The 17976-nt window shown below is 43.5% G+C and overlaps 1 protein-coding gene across 1 annotated transcript in view; it reads right to left on the bottom strand.

The window, feature by feature from the left end:
- TAOK1 (TAO kinase 1) overlaps positions 1-17976 on the bottom strand; it is a 190372-nt gene that overhangs the window by 79366 nt on the left and 93030 nt on the right. The window contains exon 5 of the mRNA XM_073616827.1: positions 6025-6126. Within this exon, the coding sequence (XP_073472928.1) occupies positions 6025-6126 (102 nt within the window). The remainder of the gene's footprint in view (positions 1-6024; positions 6127-17976) is intronic.

The following is a 17976-nucleotide window of genomic DNA, read 5'->3' as shown; positions in this document are numbered from 1 at the left end:
TAAAATTGCGCACAAACGTGCAGTGGCGACAAACTTAATACATTTTTAAAAGCCTTTACAGGTTACCACTTTAGATTTACAGAGGAGGTCTACTGCTAAAATTACTGCCCTCGATCTGACCTTCGCGGAGATACCTCACATGCATGGTGCAATTGCTGTTTACATTTGACGCCAGACCGACGCTTGCGTTCGCTTTTGCACGAGAGCGGGGGTGGGGGATTGTTGTTGGGGACAGGGGTGCTTTATTTTTATTTATTTTATTTTTCTTTCTTATTTTTTTTGCTTTTTTTAATCTTATTTTTAAACTGTTCCTTTCATTTTTTTTTTTTTTTTTTTTTAGCATTTTTATTGTTATCTCAGGGAATGTAAATATCCCCTATGGTAGCAATAGGTAGTGACAGGTACTCTTTTTTGAAAAAATTGGGGTCTATTAGACCCTAGATCTCTCCTCTGCCCTCAAAGCATCTGACCACACCAAGATTGGTGTGATAAAATGCTTTCCCAATTTCCCAATCGCGCTGTTTACATCTGGCGAAATCTAAGTCATAAAATGCTCATAGCTTTAGGTTTCTTAGGCCATAGAGATGATTGGAGCCATTCTGGTCTCTGATCGGCTCTATGGTCAGCTGGCCGAATCAACGGCTGCATTCTCAGGTTCCCTGTTGGGACAGGAGAGCCAGAAAAAAACATGGAAGACGGTGGGGGGGCATTCCCTCCTACTGCTTGTAAAAGCAGTCTAGAGCCTAATTAGCTGCTAGGATTGCTTTTACATGAAAGCCGACCGCTGGCTGAAAAGAATGATACCAAGATGATACCTAAACCTGCAGGCATCATTCTGGTATAACCACTTAAAGTCCAGCAACATACCAGTACCTTGCTGGTCCTTGTTGGGCATATATTGTAAACATTTTTTTCATGCAGCCTGTGGGCTGAACGAAAAAAAAAGAGATTGATCGGTGGGTATGCCCACCATTAGAATACTTCCCTTCATCCACCGACTTCTAATGATGGGCATATATGCACCGTTTATATATGCCGAAGCATGGGGGCATCCTCCCGCAAAAGGCAGGAGCAAATCGCTCCTCCGCCCACTGCTGCCCCCACGCTTCGGCATATATGCTGAAGTATGTAACTGTGGTGGTGAAATCACCTCCGACAGCGCTGGAGTTACGGCTTTATGTATCGTGGGAGCAAATGCTGTTGCTGTCAAGATAAATAAATCCGCGCTGCAACTGAATGGCGTACCTGCTAAGCAAATTATGGTTAACAATAAAACAAAATAACATTACAGTATAACAGTAAGGCTTACCATACCTGCAAAGCAAATCCAAAAAAAAAAAACAGTAAAAAATAAAACATTTAAAGCAACCTGTTCCTAAAATATATATATGCCGAAGCATGGGGGCATCCTCCCGCAAAAGGCAGGAGCAAATCGCTCCTCCACCCACTGCTACCCCCACGCTTCAGCATATATGCTGAAGTATGTAACTGTGGTGGTGAAATCACCTCCGACAGCGCTGGAGTCACGGCTTTATGTATCGTGGGAGCAAACGCTGTTGCTGTCAAGATAAATAAATCCGCGCTGCAGCTGAATGGCGTACCTGAAAACAAAAAAATGGTTAAAACACAGTAAACTATAAAAAAATTACATACTGAAAAGCAAACATGGTAAAACATAACAACAATAAAACATTGCAGAATAGAATACAGAAAAAATAGCAGAACAATAGAGAGAAAATAGAGAGCGAGAACAATAAAAACGACAACTATTTTTGGTTTTTTTATTTTATATTTTTTTTGTGCATTTTTTTTTTACATTTTTTTTTATAACTGTAACTTCTAAAACTGTAACGGTTCCAGGTTTGGGTCTCTCAAAATGCGATGGCATCTTGGGAGACCCTGTGAAAGTGTGTCCTAGTCTGTGCAATGCTGTACCCTACGCTAAAACTCAACTAGTGTATGGTAGTGCTCAGAACATTCACCAATGCAAAGACCAGGATTGCCAGGACAGGAGGGACAATAATACCGGGTGTCACGCCTATATCCGCGCTTTCTGCAGACATGACATTTTCTTTGGGGGGCTTGTTGGGTAGGGGTACTCGGGAGGACATAAGGAAAATGCCTCCCATGCAGCCGGCTTACTGCATCTGGTTGGGGAAGGTGAGGTGGAGCACCGTCTGGATACAGAAGGGCTCTGACGATCTTTTCCTGGAATTTAAGGAAGGATCCAGTCTGTCCTGAAGCTCTGTATAGCACATGAGCGTTCAGCAAAGCCAATTGAAATAAACAGACACCTTTTTGTACCAGCGTCTGGCCTTACGGGCAACTAGGTACGGCGCCAACAACTGGTCGTTGAGCTCCACCCCTCCCATATTTTGGTTATATTCGTGGACATAGGGGTTTCTCCACAACACCAGTCACCGTAGTAATTTGGACCGTCGTGTCTGCATGAAGGGAGGTAAGAACGAAAACATTCATATTGTCCCTCCACTTCATAGCGAGCAAATTATTACACCGCAAGCAGGCTCTCTCCCCCAGCCTAAGACGGGACTCTACAAGCCGCTGGGGAAAGCCCCGGCGATTAGGTCGCACGGTGCCACATGCTCCAATTTGATGATCAAAAAGGTGACTAAAAAGTTGCACGCTCGTGTAATAATTGTCCACATATAAATGGTACCACTTTCCGAATAAGGGTGACACCAAGTCCCACACTATCTTGCCAGTGCTTCCTATGTAGTCAGGGCAATTTCCACCTGAATTCCGGGTTGGCCAGTGAATGTGGGAAGTACGGGTGCTGCAGAAGTGGTGGGTTCCCAATTCGGATTGGCGAATGCAGCAGGAAGGGCACTATGGGCCTGTGTTCGTCTTCTTGGTGGCAGCGGGACACTACTAGTGCTTGCCACCTCACCAGCTTGAACTGCACTTATGGGACTCGCCACCTCACCACGTGATACTGCAGTGCTGGATGTACGATCAGGGTGTACTAGGCCGCTGGTGCTTGCGAGTTCACCAGAAGGAATAGCGGAGCTAGTACTGCTCTGCTCCATACGAGGGACCTGCGGTTCTTGCACTTCAAGGACAGAAGAAGAAGTTCGGGGTCTGGTACGCCTGACCTTGGCAGGGACCACAACTCCGTCGTCAGAGCTATCTGTCATGGAGCCGCTGTCGTCTACAGGATCGTATTCGGAGCCTGAATCTGACAGATGAGTGACTTCCTCTTCACTATCTGTCATGCTCAGAAACATGTAGGCCTCTTCACTAGTGTACCTTCGATTTGCCATTTTGGACTCTAAATTTAGGGGTACACTAGTGAGACTCACAGGCAAAAAAACTCCTGTCAGCGACTGTATCAAAACGCTACCAAAAAACTTAGCGATCGCAGGGATCAGGCCTGACTCTGCTAACGCTGCAGTTATGTGTGCTTAGTGTTTTGTGTCAGTGATCGATCGATACTGCACTTGGGTGGGCTGGGCCGAGGGGCAAAACGCAGGTGCTAGCAGGTATCTGGGCTGATCCCGCTACCGCTGCGCTTTTGGGGACCCTAAACTGCTGGGGATGCTAGTATAGATCTGATCGGATCAGATATTGATCAGTTCATATACTATAGCACTAAGGGAGGTGTATGCTAAGTGCGTGGGTTTTAGCAGTACTGGCGCTAACCTGATGCTGCCTGGGGCGACGCAGACCTTATCTGACCCTAAAAACGTAACTTATATCACCGCCGGGCGATCGGGGGGTTAAACCTTTATAAGGTAATAAACGGCGGGTGCCCTAAAACTATAATAAACTATAATAAACAAACTAGCTAACCAGCGTCACCCGTAACAATTATATGGTGATCACTGGTGAAAGGGTTAACTAGGGGGCAATCAGGTGGTTAAAACCTTTATTAGGTAGTATATAGGGGTCCCTGTCGCTATAAAACACTGATGGCGAACCTATATACTTACCTCTCTAACTAGCGTCACCTGTGTCACTAATACAGCGATCAGAAAAACGATCGCTTAGTGACACTGGCGACGGGGGGTGATCACGGTGTTAAAACTTTATTAGGGGGGGGTTAGGGGGGTACCCTAGACCTAAAGGGGGGTACCCCAGACCTAAAGGGGGGGCTAACCCTAACTGCCCTAACACTTATAACTGTCACAAACTGACACCAATGCAATAATCAGAAAAAAACAAAACCAAACTGCTTTTGGTGTCAGTGTGACAGGGGGTACAGGGGGGTGATCAGGGGGTGACTGGGGGGTGATGGGGGGGGTGAAAAGTGTGCCTGCGTGTTCTACTGTTAGTGTAGTGTTGGTGCAAACTTACTTGGATGCCTTCTCTCCTTGGCGCCGGAACGAAAAGACCGGCTCGAGGAGAGATGACATCACTTCCTCCGCTTCTGTTTACATTACAGAAGCCGAGGAAGCCTGTCATTCGCCAGGAGCGATCACGAGGGGGGAGTCACGAATGAGTGGCCTCCCCCTTACCTTTGATCGCCCCTGACCTGAATCCGACCGCCACAGGCACCGGGGAGGGGGGGGGGGGTCCGATCGGACCCCCCGCCCGCGGGAAGGCAAGGACGTACCTATAAGTCCTTTTGCCTGCCCGTGCCATTCTGCCGACGTACATCGTCGTGCGGCGGTAGGCAACTGGTTAAATTATTATTTTTTTGCTAATTTATTGCTATCACGGGGGATGAACAACATCCCTTGTGAGAGCATGGGCTGTGACAGGTGTTCTTAATGGAGATATCTATTAAACCCCAGATCTCTTCTCTGGCTGCCAAACCAGCAGATCAGACACAGATTAGTCTGACTGGCTCCTTTACTGGCCGGTAACCGGCCAATAAACACACAACTAAAACTGGAAGTGCCAAAATACTCATCGCTTCCGATTTCTTAGACCATAGAGATGATCAGGGACGCTTTGGTCCTCGAGTCAGCTGCGGAACCACCAACTGGAATCCTGAGTTCCCCAGTGGGATGGGAGAGCCCAGGAAGGGGGCAGGATGGGCCCTCCAATGGCCCGTAAAAGCGATCCAGTGGTTCATTAACTGCTATGTTCGCGTTTACAAAAAAAAAAAAAGATACTGGGATGATGCCTGTAGCTGCAGGCATCATCCCAGTAGAACCACTGCAACTCAAGGACCTACAGGGATGTCACTGGGAGGAAAGTGGTTAAACTGATATTGTTAGGGAAGAATTACTTTTTCCAACGAAAGGCAAAATTTGCATTGGGGTTTGGTTCTGAATGCAATCATGCTAACAAGAACTGGATATGTGTGAAATTTGTCTGTGACAGCACATAGTAGCATGCAGGGAATAAACATCCCAAAACTATAACTGTTCTACAACAGAACAATTTCATCTACTAGGCTGGCTACATGACAATCACTTGTGTACGGTTAAAAAGGGTAACCACACATCAAAATAACCCCAAAATTATAGTAAGGCCCCTTTCATGCGGCAAGCCCACTCGGATCCGCCTGTCTGTTTTTCAGGTGGATCCGAGCGGGCCATCCATTGACTCCTGTGGGGAGATGGATGTCAGCGGAGATGTGTCCACTGACACCCGTCTGCCATTCGATCCGCTAAAATCAGAGGTATGGCTATACGTTTGCCATCCATCTGGGCGGATTGGATAAGATCTGATGAAAAACAGACATGATGTCCATTTTCGTCTGGTCCCTCCATAGGAATCAGCGGCACTCTGACAGGTCCCTCCCCGCTCAGTGAGCGGAGACGGACCTGTCAGTGGAGATCAACGGAGAGATCTCCTGCTGAGCTGGCGGACTCTGCTGAGCGGATCCGCCTCGTGTGAATGAGGCCTCAGTCAATTGCACATTTTGTTTTTATTCTGGTATTAGTGTAGCTTTTGGCAAATAAACATGAATCACAATAGCTTGAGTAGAGATCCTCAGTATGAAGTAAAAAACATCCCATACAACACAAAAAAAACACATCAAGATCCACTGAGACCAGGCAGATACAGGGATAAAACAATGTCACAGTTGTATTTGAGTGAAATGATTCTTACCCATGCTGTATGTTCCCTCAAATAGCAGCCTTTATATTCTATACTGTTCGGATGTTGTATCCTTTGAAGAAATTTCACTTCTTTGATGATATCCTGCCATTTCTGTAGAAGGAAATATTTAAAAAATCTTTGATATGACTAGTATAAAAGAAGCGATAAAAAACAAAACAAAAAAATAAAAAAAAAATAATCATCTTAAAAGAACAATTGTAAGAAGAAAATGCCTAAAAGGGCTACAGTCTTTCTTCAAAGATTTAAAACAGGTCATCTTTGTAAAAAGGTATTAAAAAAGACAGAACATTTTAAATACCTGAGAAATGTTTTACTTTAACACAAAGCAACGTGGAGATTTTGCAAATGAATCCAAAATAAAGTCATTAGAAAAAGGAATAAAAATTTAGAGACATCAAAGAAGAACTTCAACTGATGACAGAAAGTGGCTGGGGAGGGTGAAGGTTCCCTTTACCTGCATCTCATCAGCAGACAATATATATATATATATATATATATATATATATATATATATATATATATATATATATATATATATATATATATATAATATCTTATGGTGACCGGAAGTGAGGAAACAGACGTTGTGCGTTCCAAGGACCCAGCTTGCTAACCGGAAGGAGGAAGTGCTAAGCGGTGAGTTTACCAAGATCGCTCCCACTGTGCTTCAGGCTTCTCCGGCTCCCTAGCATCAGGTAGAGATAGACCGGTACACCAACACTAATCTACATGGTCAACTTGGACAAAGCATATGAAAGTTTTATGCAAGTATTGACGAATTTTAATCGGATAAGCACGGAACGTCCTATGTGGAGTTTTTCTTCTCATGTTCCTGGATTTCCTGATTACTGAGACTTTCTAGCGTGGATCTATCCGTGTATGGGACAAGATAGCGATGTTGATTGAGGCTTGATTATTTCATCTTTGTGGTGAGTTTGAACCCCAGAGGGGTGTGTGGAGCACAGTTTGGAGGAGTTTGGTAAAGGGTGCACTCGTCAGCAGATTCCTCCAGGTCCACCATCTTCATCCACTTTCCTCTATCACCATCTATTATTATTATTATTTTGCTACTATGTTTTAATTATTTTGCAACTAATGTTCGTGTGTGTCGTTGTACATATGCTAGCTAATCAGTTTTTTTTCTGATTGGAGCGCCGCTTTGATTAATTTTTTATAAGATTTTACAGTTTGAAAGATTTGTCATCTATGAGTTCTGTTATGAAAAACAGAATGCAGTGATTTGCCAATCTCAAACCCAAATTTTATTCACAATAGAAAACATAACAAATGATTAAACTGAGAAAATATACAAAATTTAAGAAAAAAATAAGGTAATTTTAAAATTTATGGCAGCATAAATATCATAGCATAACAACACGTCACAAGAAAGTTGGGACAGGACCATGTTTACCACGGTGCTGCATCCCCTCTTTTTTTAACAACACTCCATAAAAGGTCTGGGATCGGAGAACAGTTGCTGGAGTCTTGGTAAAGGAATGTTGTCCCATTCTTGCCTGATATGGGATTGTAATTTATCAACAGTCCTGGGTCATCTTTGCCTTATTCTTTAAGGATGGGCCAATATGTTTAGTTGGTGAAAGGTATGGACTGCAGGCAGGCCAGTTGAGCACCAGGACTCTTCTACTACAAAGCCATGTTGTTTTCAAATATTCCCAAAATATTAGCAAACTAGGTCTAGAAAAATTCCTTAAACAGTAAAAACTAACCCCAGCTGCTGGATTATCTCTGCTCCCTAGCGGGATGATATATGGTAAACCTCTGCCTATCTTTACTTCCGAGACACTGACTCTACAATCTGAAAAGCAGCATCTAAAAATTCTCAAACTATTTCAGAATAAAATGTTCCTCAACCTAAACTGCAAAGACTTTAAATATATCACACAGTGTATATCATCAAAAGGTTCTAAAGAATCTGGAGAAATCTCGGTGCACAAAAGGACAAGACTGAAACAATATTGAATGCCCATGTTCTTCTGACCTTCAGGCGCACTGCATTAAAACAGGAATAATTCTGTGATGGACATCACAGCATGGGTTCAGGAATACTTCCAAAATAACTGTCTGAATGCAGTTTGATGTGCCATTCAAAAATGCAAGTTAAAGCTCTATCATCATGTAAAGAAGAAACCATATCAGAGCATGATCCAGAAAGCTGCAGTCTTCTCTGGGTCAAAGTTCATTTAAAAATGGTCTGTTGCAAAGTGGAAAACTATTCTGTGGTCAGACAAATCAATATTTGACATTCTTTGGTAACCATATGCACCGCGTCCTCTGGACTAAAAAGAGGAGAGGAACCTTCTGGCTTGTTTTTAGAGCTCAGTTCACATCTGGAAAGGCACCATCAACGCTGAAAGATATAGCCATGTTTTAGAGCAGCATATGCTCCCATCTAGAGGATGTCTTCTTCAGGATAAGCCTTGAATATTTCAGCAGGGCAAAGCTAAACCGCATACTGCATGTATGACAACAGTGACATAATCTAAACTACAGAATATCAAAAGATTCAGAGAAACTGGAGAAAAACATGTGAAGAGGGTAATGTCTAAATGCAATACTGGATGCCCGTAATTTTCAGGCCTCAGACTGCACTGTATTAAAAACAGGCATGATTCGGTGGTAATCACCACTGCATGGGCTCAGGAATATTTCCAAATATATTTGTGAACACAGTTTGACGTGCCATCCCAAAATGCAAGTTTAAAGCCCAACTCTAGGGCTGCATGGGTCAACTGTTCGTTTTTTCTATAAGTGAGCATAAAGTTTATACTCATCTGATCCTTCGATCCCTCCGGAACCCCGTGCTCCCCCATGGTCCAGCGGTGGTCTCTATGGAGCATGCTCTGGGTGTGCTAGCATCAGGAACAGTCCATTTTCAAGACCACAGGAGCATGGGGGTGCTGGACTGGTCTTGTGCAAGGAGAATCGGAGGATCAGGTACGTATATCTCTGCGGTCTTCTCCTCTGGAAAAAAAAAATGTTGCCCGGAGTTGAGCTTTAAAGCTCTGTCATGCAAAGAAGTCATATCTGAATATGATCCAGAAACACCATCACTCTCTCTGGGCCAAAGCTCATTTTAAATAGTCTGTTGCAAAGTGGAAAACTGTTCTGTAGTCACACAATTAGAAATTAGACATTTTTAGCAACCATGGATGCCACATCCTCCGGAGCAAAAAGGAGGAGGACCTTCTGGCTGGTTATCAGCGCGCAGTACAAAAGCCTGCCTTTTTGCTGGTATGGGGGTGCATTAGTGTGTATGGAATGGGCAGCTTGAACATCTGGAAAGGCACCATCAATGCTGAAATATACCGTATTTAATCGGCGTATATCACGCACTTTTTTCCCCTTACAATCAGGGGAAAATAGTGGGTGCATGTTATACTCCGATCCCCTGCTGATTGTGAGCGGAGGATCGAGCCACCGAGATACATAGCCGAGTGTACTCTGCTCACAGTCACGCCCAGTCCCACCCTATGATGGACATAACACAGGGACTGGGCAAGACTGAGCGGAGCGGAGCCGAATACACTCAGCTACTCTCGGCTCCACTCCGGACTGCGAGAGTACCCGAGAGTCGCCGAGATACACAGGACATCTGGCTCTGTATCTTGGCGGCGCCATTTTTAAACTGGAAGACTGCACTGACAAGGCTGCAGATGGACACTGATAAGGCTGCATTGATAGGCATTTAAATGTAAGCTTTTTCCTTACACTTCCCTCTTAAAAGCTTTTTCCCTTAAAATTTCCTCCTAAACTTTGGGTGCGTGTTATACGTCGATAAATACGGTATATCGAGGTTTTAGAGCAGCATATGCTCCCATCCAGATGGCTTCTTCAGGGAAGGCCTTGAATATTCCAGCAGGACAACATTAAATCGCATACTGCATATATGACAACAGCATAGCTTCATAATAGAAGAATCCAGGTGCTTAACTTGTCTGCCTGCAGTCCAGACCTTTCAACAATTGAAAATTTTTGGCGCATCTTGAAAAGAAAAATATGACCAAAAAAAGAAAAAGAAAAAAAAAGACCCAGGACTGTTAAAATCCTATATCAGGCAACAATGGAACAACATTCCTCTTCCAAAACTCCAGCAACTGTTCTTCTCAGTTCCCAGACATTTACAGAGTGTTGTTAAAAGAAGAAGGGGATGCTACACCGTGGTAAACATGGCCCCGTCACAACTTTTTTGTAATGCGTTGCTACCATCAATTTCACAACTACCTTATTTTTTTCTTAAAATGGTACATTTTCTCAGTTTAACCACTTGCCTGCTGGACACTTTTACCCCCTTCCTGCCCAGGCTTTTAGCACTGTCACTCTTTGATTGACAATTGCGTGATCATGCAATGCTGTACACAGAAAGAAAAAAAAAAAAAAAAAAAGAAAAAAAGAAATTTAAAAAAAAAAAATTTCCCACACAAATACAGCTTTCTTTTGGTAGTATTTAATCACAACTGGGTTTTTAATTTTTTGTTAAATGAAAAAAGACCAAAAATTTGGGGAAATTTTTTTTCCATAGTTTGTTATAAACAAGGTAATTTTTCTCCTTCACTGAAGTGCACTGGTGAGGCTGCACTGATGGGCCCTAATTGGCAGCACTGGTGGAACTGCACCGATAATCAGTACCCTAATTATCAATTCTAATGTCCCTTTTGCATAAACCAGTTATCGGCTTTCTTCTCTCCTCACGCTGTCAGCGTGAGGAAAGAAAAGCCAATAACCATCTTGTGTCAACATCCTGTGATCAGCTGTCATTGGCTGACAGCTGATCACGTGGTAAAGGGCAGCTGTGATTGGCCCTTTACCTCAATCCGTGATCAGCTAAATCTGAAGGACTTGCGCCATCACGGGAGGACGCCCTCCCAGCAAACTAAGCCCGCGCTGTAGCCTCTTTCGGAAGCATTTAAACACTTGATATCACATTTTCTGTTGTAATTAAAATATGAGATTTGCAAATCATTGCATTCTGTTTTTATGTAGAATTTACACAGCGTCCCAATTTTTTTGGAATTGGGGTTATACAAAATAGTGTCTAAATCTGTTTCCCAGCTCCAGGCTTACCCTACCTCCTTTTTTTTTTTCAACACATTGAGATATACATGGCTAAGATGCTGTTTATTTCTGTTGATACTACACATGAGTTTACACAAACTCGGGCAACTCAAACAGTGTATGAAAAAAATGAGAATTGCTGTGCTGTAACCCACACCTAGCTCAATCATCAATATCACAGCATCCATAAAATCAAGATTTCTATGCAGTACAGGTTTTCAATAAAGCATTTAACCCTTTTACTGCCAGGGACTCAAGACATACAGCGGCACAGAACAGTTTCCAGCTGGCCAGGTCAGTATGGCTTACGTCGCTTGCATTCCCCCTTCTGCTATAAGCATATGGTCACTTCAGTGACCATGAACAGAGCAGAATTGTTCAGCAGACTCTGTTGAACAAAAGAATAGCTGTGATAAGCAGCTGATAAGCCGCTGATCGCAGCTTTTCGTGTAAAACTGCTTGGATATGTCCATGGCTGTACGCAAACAACTTTGAATCCTGACCTGGACACAGAAATACACTCCTCCTTGAGGCTGTACGGCCCTTTGTGGCCATGCAAATGAGGTCTACAACACAATACAATTGTGTGCTGCTGCACATTGTGTTTAAGGCCCGGTTCACACGTTGTGAATTTAGAGCGATTTTGACAAAATTGCGTTGCAAATCTTCTTTGCAAATTCATTACGCGTTTGTTGCGAATTTACTGGGATTCTACTGGAATGAGTTGTCATTTTGGGAGGTGACTGCTATTTCTGTCTGGCCAATGGAACCCAAACTTCCTGTTCTCTTCCTGGTTTTTGTGGAGTGTGTGGAGGAGGAGCTGGAGGTGATGAATTCGCACATATGTGAACCATCAATGCGATTCAAGAACGATTTACATTGATGTCTATGGAGACTAAATTTGCAACGCAATGCAGTAAACTCGCACAAGACCCTTTTTTTATCGCATCACATTCCTAGAGGAATAGCAACACATGTATGTGAACGACCATCATTGAAAACAATGACTTTAGGGATGACATGCAAATTTAAAGTGTTTTTGACGCATCGCATTCGTTATGCATTTGCACCAATGTGAACCGGCCTAAAAGTGGAGTGCAGGGACTAACAAAAAAGGGTCAAATGAATACACAAACTGGAATACACTGAGGTAAGTATAAGCATGGTTGCTGCAGTGCTTCTGGTGTTAAATGAAATGAACACTTACACTCCCCACCCCCATCCCTTTAGATGTCCATGGTTCCTCTTCTTCCTTACTGGCTAACCATCAGCAATCCTAGGGGAATGCAGATCTAAATGACACAATTCAGCGGGCAACTTCACATAAGAAAAAGTAAACTGCTAGAATGTTTCTTGGACCCAGCATAGCTATTAAAAGGCCAAAAGCAAAGACCAAGTACAGTTGGGAAAGGCGGCAGTTAAGTTAACCTTTCACTTTGCTCTGGATGGTCAACCTTTACTGAAGATTAACTTTATTTACCCAATTAAAATAATCACCAATTATTTATTTTTCTTCAGCATCAATAACAGAAAAACACTCAAATGTTTTGGTAGGCAAGCAGTAGAGACTGCATACTGAAGAGTTGCATGAATAGAACCTACAGTACGTCAGCTAAAACTCCATTTACAGCCCCTGATGTCAAATTAATTATGTGGTAGAAAGGCATGCAAATCGAAATTTCAACAGCATAACAATTATCACCCCAATTTGTAACCAGTAATAGCTGTGATGGTAATAACAGCAAACAACGTGCAGAGAGACAACTGTCATGTATTGGAGAACTACAGAAAACTGAAGAACTGAGGCTTTGTTCACACAAGTGCGATTTCAGATGCAACTTCAGTCTCAACTAACTGCATGACAACAGAATTCACATTTTTTCAATGGTGCTTGTTCACATCAATGCAACTCAGCATGGCACAAGTTTTCCTGTACTACTTTGGTGCAATTCCTGCACAATTTGGGCCCCATAGAAAATGCAAACCACTTCAAAGTAATATCCAAATTGCATTACATAATCACACTGAAAGTCAGATCAAAATCAGATCGCAGTAGTGTGAACCTAGCCTAATCAGGTATTAACTAACAACTATGGATTTAAGGATGTGTTAAACCAGGGATCTCAAAACTACGGCCTTCCAGCTGTTGCGGAACTACACGTCCCATGAAGCATTGTAAAACACAGACATGACTAGGCATGATGGGAATTGTAGTTCCTGAACAACTGGAGGGCCGTAGTTTGGAGACCCCTGTGTTAAACGTATCACTGGAGTTTTTAAGAGAACGTATAGCATAGCATAGGATGTTGTAGATTGTGTTTCTACACAAAATAAAAGACCAACAAATGTAACACATTTCATTTCCAAATAAGAACTTTAACCTATGGACTACTTAAAAACTATAGGGCACTGGGGATGGTTTCTCAGCTATATTCCTTGCTTCTCCGTCACAGAAACTTCCCACATACAACTCAGAAAAGATCTGCAGATTTAGGGCTAGAGATAGAGGTACAGGATTCGTCCCAAATTTGGCAAATTACTGACTCTTGTTCACAATAACGTCTTGACAGTAGAGACGAAGTATAACAAAGTTTTGGCAGGCTGTTATATGGTACCCTCCAGGATCGCCCATTGGGTGTCCAGGTACCAACCACAAAGTTTTCGTGAGTGTGAACAGATAGAGACTGTTTTTCACATATGGTGGACCTGTTGTGTTGTACTGCATTTCTGTGAAGAAGTGTTTCAGATGATATCCGAACTACTAGACTCCTCTTAGCCCAACATGGTCTCCTAAATCTCAAACCTTCAGGTCTTCGGAGCGTCAATCTACTCCTTTACACCCTAACAGCAGCTAAGCACACAATCGCTAGAGCCTGGAAATCACCTAACCTCTCCATGGCCAAAACTAAATCAAGAATAAAATTAATTAAGTGTGATCATTCACCCACATTCGATGAATCGACTTCAGTACAACCAGCCTGCCCATACATGGATCGGTTTTTAGCCATTCCCGGTTAACCCCCCAAATTCAATCCATCTATGGCCACCTTTAGAGCCATCTTGTATCCTCTGCACACTTTCTGTATTATCTCAAAGAGCCTTCTAGTCATCATCTTGTTCTACAGACTGATGAGCCTTTATGTTGTAGAGATCCAAGAGTGGCAGTGGTCTGAGTAGCTAACAAAAGACAACGGGCAAGGCTAACACCACTCAGTCCACAAAAAAAAAAAAAAACACTGTTTTGTCATCCAGCAGCAGGACTGAGTGGAGTCCATTTCTGGCAGATCAACAGGTATATTGTTGTACAACTCAAATTCAAAAAAGTTGACAGTGTGTAAAAGATACATAAAAAGAATGTAATGATTTACAAATCCATATTTTATTCACCATAGAAAATATATCAAATGTTTAAACTGAGAAAATGTACCTTTTTTAATAAAAAAACAAGGTAATTTTAAACTTGATGGCGGCAACACATTTCTCAAAAAAGTTGGGTCAGGGCAACGAAAAGCTGGCAGAGTAGGAGGTACTAACAAGGAGGAGCTGGAAAAACATTTTGTTAACCAATTGGGTAATTAGTAACAAAATCAGTAATATAACTGAGGATAAAAAAAAAGCATCTTAGAGAGTTAGAGGGGGAGTTTTACTTAAATTGGAGCACATTTAGAATCTGGTGCAGACATGCATGGTAGCCAATCAGCTTCTAACTTCAGCTTGTTCAATTAAGCTTTGACAATAAAACCCAAACGCTGATTGTTTTCCTCGGTCTTCTCTGGGCCAAAGCTCGTTTTAAAATGTTCTATTGCAAAGTGGAAAACTGGTTTAAGGTCAGACAAATCGAAATTTGAATTTTTTAGCAACCATGGGTGCCACATCCTCTGGACCAAAGAGAAGAGGAACCTTCTAGCTGGTTATCAGTGCTTCATTCAAAAGCATGCATCTCTGGGAATGGGCAGCTTGCACATCTGGAAAGACTTCATCAGTGCTGAAAGATGTATCAAGATTTTAGAGCAGCATATGCTCAGTCAAGAATAGGAGAACATTCTTCTCCCAAAACTCCAGCAACTGGCCTCCTCAGTTCCCAAATGTTTACAGAGTGTTGTTAAAATAGGAGGGGATTCTACACCAAGGTAAACGTGGACCTGTCGCAACTTTTTTGAGACGTATAGTTGCCATCAATTTCAAAATTAACGTATTTTTTTTCCCCTAAAATGGTATTTTCTCTCTGTTTAACCACTTGACGACCACCTCACGCTGATATACGTCAGCAGAATGGCACGGGCAGGCAAAATCACGTACCGTACGGACCCCCCCCACCCCGGTGCCCGAGGCGGTCGGCTTTGGTCTGGGAGCGTTCAGTGATGAGGGGGAGGCCATCCATTCGTGGCCCCCCCCCTCGCGATCGCTCCCAGCCAATCAGAATCTTCCCCTGCCTCTGTATAGTACACAGAGGCAGGGGATGTGACGTCATCTCTCCTCGGCTCGGTATTTTCCGTTCCGGCGCCAAGGAGAGAAGTCTGCAATGTGAGTGTACAACACTACACATCCCAGTAGAACATGCCAGGCACACATAACACCGCCCTTTACCCCCCGATCACCCCCCCCCCCGTCACACTGACACCAAGCAGTTTTTTTCTCTGATTACTGCATGGTGTCAGTTTGTGACAGTTAGTGTGGTAGGGCAGTTAGGGTTAGCCCCCTTTAGGTCTAGGATACCCCCCTAACCCTCCCTAATAAAGTTTTAACCCCTTGATCACCCCCCGTCGCCAGTGTCACTAAGCGATTATTTTTCTGATCGCTGTATTAGTGTCACTGTTGATGCTAGTTAGGGAGGTAAATATATAGGTTCGCCATCAGTGTTTTATAGCGTCAGGGACCCCCATATACTACCTAATAAATGTTTTAACCCCCATGATTGCCCCCTAGTTAACCCTTTCACCAGTGATCACAGTATAACCGTTACGGGTGACGCTGGTTAGTTTGTTTATTTTTTATAGTGTCAGGGCACCCGCCGTTTATTACTGAATAAAGGTTTAGCCCCCTGATCGCCCGGCGGTGATATGCGTCGCCCCAGGCAGCGTCAGATTAGCGCCAGTACCGCTAACACCCACGCACGCAGCATACGCCTCCCTTAGTGGTATAGTATCTGAACGGATCAATATCTGATCAGCTCCATACTAGCGTCCCCAGCAGTTTAGGGTTCCCACAAACGCAGTGTTAGCGGGATCAGCCCAGATACCTGCTAGCACCTGCATTTTGCCCCTCCACCCGGCCCAGCCCAGCCCAGCCCAGCCCACCCAAGTGCAGTATCGATCGATCACTGTCACTTACAAAACACTAACCGCATAACTGCAGTGTTCGCAGAGTCAGGCCTGATCCCTGCGATCGCTAACAGTTTTTTTGGTATCATTTTGGTGAACTGGCAAGCACCAGCCCCAAGCAGCGTCAGGTTAGCGCCAGTAGCGCTAACACCCACGCACGCACCATACACCTCCCTTAGTGGTATAGTATCTGAACGGATCAATATCTGATCCGATCCGATCTATACTAGCGTCCCCAGCAGTTTGGGGTTCCCAAAAACGCAGTGTTAGAGGGATCAGCCCAGATACCTGCTAGCACCTGCGTTTTGCCCCTCCGCCCGGCCCAGCCCAGCCCACCCAAGTGCAGTATCGATCGATCACTGACACTTACAAAACACTAAGTCAGGCCTGATCCCTGCGATCGCTAACAGTTTTTTTGGTAGCGTTTTGGTGAACTGCCAAGCACCAGCGGCCTAGTACACCCCGGTCCTAGTCAAACCAGCACTGCAGTAACACTTGGTGACGTGGCGAGTCCCATAAATGCAGTTCAAGCTGGTGAGGTGGCAAGCACAAGTAGTGTCCTGCTGCCACCAAGAAGAAGACAAACACAGGCCCGTCGTGCCCATAATGCCCTTCCTGCTGCATTTGCCAATCCTAATTGGGAACCCACCACTTCTGCAGCGCCCGTACTTCCCCCATTCACATCCCCAACCAAATGCAGTCGGCTGCATGAGAGGCATTTTCTTTATGTCCTCCCGAGTACCCCTACCCAACGAACCCCCCAAAAAAGATGTTGTGTCTGCAGCAAGCGCGGATATAGGCGTGACACCTGCTATTATTGTCTCTCCTGTCCTGACAATCCTGGTCTTTGCATTGGTGAATGTTTTGAACGCTACCATACACTAGTTGAGTATTAGCGTAGCGTACAGCATTGCACAGACTAGGCACACTTTCACAGGGTCTCCCAAGATGCCATCGCATTTTGAGAGACCCGAACCTGGAACCGGTTACAGTTATAAAAGTTACAGTTACAAAAACAGTGTAAAAAAAAAAAAAAAAAAAAAAAAAAAAAAACCACAAAAAAAAAAAAAAAACACAAAAAAAATATAAAATAAAAATAGTTGTCGTTTTATTGTTCCCTCTCTCTCTCTATTCTCTCTCTATTGTTCTGCTCTTTTTTACTGTATTGTATTCTGCAATGTTTTTTTGTTATTATGTTTTATCATGTTTGCTTTTCAGGTATGCAATTTTTTATACTTTACGGTTTACTGTGCTTTATTGTTAACCATTTTTTTGTCTTCAGGTACGCCATTCACGACTTTGAGTGGTTATACCAGAATGATGCCTGCAGGTTTAGGTATCATCTTGGGATCATTCTTTACAGCCAGCGGTCGGCTTTCATGTAAAAGCAATCCTAGCGGCTAATTAGCCTCTAGACTGCTTTTACAAGCAGTGGGATGGAATCCCCCCCCACCGTCTTGCATGTATTTCTCTGGCTCTCCTGTCTCAACAGGGAACCTGAGAATGCAGCCGGTGATTCAGCCAGCTGACCATAGAGCTGATCAGA

The sequence above is a fragment of the Aquarana catesbeiana genome, linkage group LG02 (genome assembly GCF_042186555.1).
Source record: "Aquarana catesbeiana isolate 2022-GZ linkage group LG02, ASM4218655v1, whole genome shotgun sequence".
In the NCBI taxonomy this organism is placed as follows: domain Eukaryota; kingdom Metazoa; phylum Chordata; class Amphibia; order Anura; family Ranidae; genus Aquarana; species Aquarana catesbeiana.
The sequence above is the reverse complement of the archived record's forward strand: the minus strand, read 5'-3'. Positions and strand labels throughout refer to the sequence as shown.